Below are 6,625 nucleotides of genomic sequence, written 5' to 3' on the forward strand. Positions count from 1 at the left end.
AGGTCCCATGGTTTCCAAAAAAAAATATATATATATATTTATATATATTGTAACTTAAGGGAATCTCCCACTAAAATAAAATATCTTATTAGAGAATCTGGGCCTTCGCCCCAGCTCAAATCATCCACCCTTAGTGGAAAATATGAAAGAGTTATACTTAACTTACTCTCTCTTTTGCATTTGCATTGGTAGACATGATGGTCCTGATTTATTAAAGCTCTCCAAAGCTGGAAAGAATACACTTTCATCAGTGAAGCTGGGTGATCCAGCAAACATGGAATGGATCTGGTCCAGAGTTGAAAATATGATTCTCTCCAAAATGGAGAGCTTTAAAATATCAGGCCCGATGTCTCCATCCTTCTAGGAAGGTGAGGGTAAGCAACAAAAAGAAGACACTACAGCTCATAGCAACTGTGACTTCCAATTAGGTGCTAGCTCAGCTTTTTTCTTTTTTAAGCAGTAGCATTAGAAATTGAAGGGTATCCAGGTGGCTGTAATAGACCCCCTGTAAGAGCGATTCCAGAAAGAGTATCATTCACCTGTCCAGTGCTATCACATGGGAAGCTTGTTAGTCCCCTTTTGATTAGAATTAAGTGAAAAAAAAGGAGTATAAAATAAAAACATGATAAAATGTATAAATAAAACAATAAAGAAAGCATCCTGGATGACCAATGCATACATGTATGAACACAAATATATTTCCACAGCGCACATGTGAACAATATTTGTGCAGCTCTGACAAAGAAAGTTTAAAAGCATTATCCTCTCTTTGCATTAGACTGTAGCTGTTGTGTAGTAGAAATGTTTTTAAAGGTTTAAATGTAAAATCTCTCATGGGAATGTCACATAACTTTGCAGCAGAGGACCAGAAACGTGCAACCCTGTCAATCATATAAAAAACCTCAGGGTTTTTATCATGTCAACCAATGCATGCCAATGCTTCAAAACTTCTGGACATCTAAGTTTCAAAAAGCTCTTGCAACAAAAAGGTTACCTCCAGAAACATAAAACACACACACTTACATAACTCGCAGCTATGTGTTGATTAAATGTATTATTACATATAAGTACCTGAATATAATTTTGGTATCAGACTGTTGTAATCTGCTATTACAGCAGTACTGAGAATTAAGAGAGAAGGGGGAAATAACTAAGAGCTACTTAGGGGTTCTGCATGTAAGTGTGCAAGCAAGGAACATAAACTGGTCAAAGAAGAAAACAAAATAAGCAGATGAATGAGTTCATCAGTCTGTTGATGTTTTTATTTATTTATTTATATTATTTAGGATGGGGGCAGGGAGGAGACATGGTTGTTTTGTTTAAATGAAGTGCAACCTGGCTGCTGTCTGGCAGGGCTATCCAAACCAAAAGGTCAGGCTGGGATTAAAACAAAACCAATTAGTAGTTTAAACAGATCTCATATATGTAAGTTAACAGTGTATATAGCCGTTTGTGCACTTTAACAAAGGATAAATGTAAACACATTCCAAATGGTTCAGTAACACGGCTAAAACCTTTAAAAATATTTTAAAAACTTTAAAATTCTGGACTTTGCCATACTATAATAACGACTGCAGCAGAGATGCTCCTGGGTCGCGTTAGACATGTGATTCCTGCACCATAAGACGATCCCGATTTGGTGGGCAGATTGCACAGTTTATTACGAGCTCCAGGCAGCATGTGCAGAGAATGGAAGTTAATGGAACAAATGTGAAATACAGCCAAGATACTGAACCCCTGACTGCTCACTCAACTCCACAGGTTCTCCTTACCATGCCAGGGAAAATCTTCTGAAGTTTCTCCGCTGCTGCCAAAGCCTTTAATTTTCCACCTCCAAGACATTCTTCAAACTCATAGAGTGGTTGCCGTACAGGGTTTGAGTATGAGATTTTGGCATTATCCACAAATGTTATATGTCTAACACCCCATCCCTTAATAAAAAGCAGAAAATAAAACATCATCACTATAAAACATTGATTCTTATTTCAAACAAATTTACCATTCACACAATTCTTGAAATGGGTACATAGGCTTTTTAACAACTTTAGATGAGATACACAAGCAGATATAGAAGTCTAGATACTTAGGTTTATTGTGCATATTAGCCCATCTACTATGGCAAAGCATTGTGACTGCACCAAGTAGAGCTTTTGCATGTTTGGGACTCATGTAGTCATGATTTTCGATTCACACAGAAGATAAAAATCAAAACTTCAGATTTATTAATCAGTCACTAACTTAGATATACCATATGAAAACCATAAATGTTTAACAGAAAATTACATATAATACGTTATGCCAATAATGCAGCCATACAATAAATTTGTGATGCATCCAGAAAAGCTGAACAAGAGAACAGATAAAGCTTAAAATGGCAACCATTGGACATAATTGTTTTTGATAACTGTCTTTTTGATCTTTCTCAGTTCAAAGTATGATAAATACAGGTACTTAGTCACAAGTTACATAGGTTAGATTGAAAAAAGACATAAATCCATCAAGTTCAACCACTAGGGAAATAAACATATCACAGATATAAAACCCTAAAAGACATAGTTGGTCCAGAGAAAGCAAAAGACCCCTGGTACAATTTGCTTCAACAGGGGAAAAAAATTCCTTCCTGATTCCATGAGACAATGGGATGTTCCCTGGATCAACAGTCACTGTTATTTTTACCTTTAAGCTTTAATCCCCAGTTATGTTCTGTGCTTCTGGAAATCATCCAGCTTTTCTTAAAGCAATCTATAGTAGTTGCTGAAACTTCTTCCTGAGGGAGCCCATTGCACATTTTCACAGACCTTACAGTGAAGAATCCCTTCCTTATCCGGAGCTTAAACTTCTTTTCCTCCAGACACAAAGAGTGCCATCTTGTTCTTTGTAATGATCTCAAAGTAAATAATGGGGAAGATAGTTCTCTATATGGACCATTTATATATTAATACAGGGTGATCATATCCCCCCTTATACGTCTCTTCTCAAGGGAGAATAGATTCAGTTCAGCTAATCTCTCCTCATAGCTGAGCTCCTCCATTCCTTTTATTAGTTTAGTTGCCATTCTCTGCACTCTCTCCAATTCCACAATGTCCTTTTTGTGAACTGGTGCCCAAAACTGGTCTGCATATTCCAGATGTGGTCTGACCAATGCTTTGTACAGGGGCAGGATAATGTCTCCACCTCTGCAGTCTATTCCTCTTTTTATACAAGAAAATACTTTGCTAGCTTTAGATATTGCAGCTTGGCATTGCATGCTGTTATTAAATCTATGATCTACCAGAACAGACAGATCCTTTTTCATTTCTGACTCCCCCAAATGTATTCCCCCTAGACAGTATGAAGCATGTATGTTGTTAGCCCCCAAGTGCATAACTTCACATTTATCTATATTAAATGTCATTTGCCACTTGGCTGCCCAATCAAACAGTACATCCAGGTCTGCTTGTAGATTATAGATATCCTGTATGGACATAATTCCATTACATAGTTTGGTGTCATCTGCAAACACAGAAATGATACTTTTAATCCCAAACTCTATATCATTTATAAAGATGTTAAACAGTAAAGGTCCCAAAACTGAACCCTTGGGTACACCACTAATAACCTTAGACCATTCAGAGTATGAATCATTAATTACAACTCTCTGAATGCAATCTTTAAGCCAGTTCTCTATCCATTTACAGATTGACTTTTCTAAACCTACTGACCCAAACTTGCATATTAACCGTCTGTGGGGTACAGTGTCAAATGCTTTAGCAAAGTCCAAGTACACTATATCAACTGCTATTCCACTGTCCACCTATTTACTTACTTCTTAAAAAAAGAGAGTAAATTTGTTTGACAACTATGGTCTTTCTTGAAGCCATGCTATCACTTATAATATTATTTTCTAACAGAAACTCCTCTATGTGGTTCGTTATCAAACTCTCGAAGACCTTTCCAACTATGGACGTTAAACTAATGGGTAACGGCTTATCACGCTAAACGGTTCGAACCGTTTTCCATTTATGCATAGGTTTAGCCCCTGCGCTAAGCTAAGGCTTGATCGCGCCCCGGAAAATCAAAAAAAAATTATTAATTAAAGGATTACAATAATCTACCAGTCGATGAAGCAACTATACTTATTGCGCACGCAGGTTACAGAGCATTATTTTTACCGTCAACTTGAGGCAATATTGGATTGGCTCCCTATAACCGGGGATTAATGCGCCCCTGATGCGTATTCCCCAGTAATTTCGTAAAAAAAAGGTGTTTAGTAAATCTGTGTTTTCTTTATCCCCAGTTACGAACCCAGCAACATCATTTAAGGAGCCTACATGCTCAGATCTGATCATTTTTCTATTAAAATATTTAAAACATTTTTTGCGGTTTGCCTTACTTTCCTTTGCAATATGTCCTTCATTTTGAAGTTTTGCACATTTATCTCCTTTTTACATGTTTTGTTATATTCTTTATAGTTTTCAAATGATGAAGATGATCCTTCATTTGTATATTTTTTGAATGCCCTTTTCTTGTTCCTTATGGCTTTTTTAACATCAGCTGTGAGCCACATAAGTTTAAGAGGCTAAAATTAAAACCTATTACCCATTGGAATATATTTTTTAGTGTGCTTTTGTAGAACAGACTTGAAACATTCCCATTTCTGTTCTGTGTTCTTTGAGGACAATTCTGTCTCCCAGTCCACGCTACTTGAGAAACATTTCCTAATGTCTTCATTTAGTGTAGGATATATTTTCAGAAGGTGGGCAAAGGGCAGGACAGATGCAGATGATGTAGACAATGCAAGTTTTGGAAATCTAAAACCAACAGGATTATACAATACGGGAAAATAACTAAGATATAAGCATATAACAAAAACTGTAAAATCTTACCATTAACGTCCTAGCTACATTGCACCCCAACGTGCCTGCTCCCAGTAACAAGCACTTCGAGGAAATTATTTTCTCCAGATCCAAACTGGGCACTAGTCGCCAACGCATCAATTTTAGATTTAAATCCACTGATGATTCTGCTAGCCTAGAATAAGGAGTAACTTTTCAGATAATGTGTAATAGTCATAAAAATCCTTGGCTGACAGTTGAATTTACATACTAACTAGCACCAAAAAAAACAGTGGAAGCCATGCACAAAAATAGTTTTGATGTAGTTTCCCCTATATTATGTTGACAAATGTATGGTAACCTGTAAAGTGCTTTCCTTGTTGGTTCTACATTCACAAAGAATATTGTATACATTGTACTGAACCTCCAGTTATCCTACTCTAGAGCCAACGTTGTATTCATGTATCTCCCTGTACAAATTGAGTTTAGTAACCCAGTGTTACATGCCATGGGTGTAGGCCTAGTGACCATGTTTTCATCCTCAATATAAATAGAGTTATATATACATATTTTAAAACAGTCATGTAAACAAGAATAGTGACTTTTAGGGCGTATTTATTTTGTCTGTATTTTTTAATGTGGGTAGCAAAAACCCTATAAATACAAGTACGTTCCAGCATACATATGTATGAAGTTCCATGCATACCTAGTAACTTGCATGCAACTGAAACTTACAAAGCATGAATAACTAATCACAAGTATGCTATGATAACCTTGTTATGACACTAAACTGTAAAGTTGCTTTACCAAGACCAATCATTTACAATACCTTTTCAAAATAGGATGTGTCCTTTTATTATTTTTTACTAACACAGCAGGATTAATCAATCTGTGAATGCATAATCTATTGTTTTAATATTGCTTTCCTAAATGTACCTTTTGGGATCCATGCACTCGCTAAGATCCACCATTCTAGGACCCATTCCACCTTTCTGGTTTTTCTCCCAGCCAACAGCTTTAGGGCAAACTAAAATTTTAACAAAAGGACAAATAAATTGAAAGTTACCAAGGGCATCAACTTTTAATACAAAATGTAAACTACAGTATATACACTATAAAAGCAACCACAATAATTCAAATCTGTAGTTAAAATACACTATAATCTCCGCTTTAAATATATCATAGCACAAACCAGGCAATACAAAATTAGAGTTTAAAAAAATAATATAGTTATAGTGTGGTAAGAATCCTCTTGAAGGTATTACCAAATAAATGAAAAAGAAAGGAAGAGGGGGATTTATGGATAAATAATTTTAAGTATATTTCAACACAAAAATACAAAACAGAATGTAACAATATCAATATAGAATAACAGAACTCTATTCAAGTAATATACAAGGGGGTTCTGAGAAGTTCCTGGCTTTGCCCAGAAAGAAGAGAGCCAGAGTTATGAATTAACACAATTTTTCAACATATTGCCCCGAGAATGATGAACTTGGTACAGCGTAGTTGCAGCTTTTCTAGACAGTTCAAATAAAAGTCCTTCGTTTGGTTCGCAACCTAGCTCTCAGCGGCATCTTTGACGTCAGAAATGTCCTCAAATGTTGTCAGGTGAGTACGGGGGATGGTGGACCAATTGGAAACCCAGGGTGTTCAATTTGGCAGCCACAACGTTGGACGTGTGCGCAGGTGCATTGTCCTGCAAAAAGTCTCTTTAGTCAACTTTCCACGACGTTTCGTCCTTATTGCCTCCTTTAGCTGATCCAGGAGGTTAGCATAATACTGTCCGGTGATACTAGAGCCCTGAGGAA

General features: G+C 36.4%; 1 protein-coding gene across 1 annotated transcript in view; it reads right to left on the bottom strand.

Moving 5' to 3' along the window:
• The window catches only part of ATG7 (autophagy related 7), a gene marked incomplete in the record, with an annotated part of 195,049 nt that overhangs the window by 136,808 nt on the left and 51,616 nt on the right, over positions 1–6,625 (bottom strand). Inside the window, 3 exon segments of the mRNA XM_072421005.1 lie at positions 1,773–1,931; positions 4,866–5,010; positions 5,751–5,841. Coding sequence (XP_072277106.1) covers positions 1,773–1,931; positions 4,866–5,010; positions 5,751–5,841 — 395 coding nt within the window.

Source organism: Pyxicephalus adspersus, chromosome 8 (genome assembly GCF_032062135.1).
Source record: "Pyxicephalus adspersus chromosome 8, UCB_Pads_2.0, whole genome shotgun sequence".
NCBI lineage: Eukaryota > Metazoa > Chordata > Amphibia > Anura > Pyxicephalidae > Pyxicephalus > Pyxicephalus adspersus.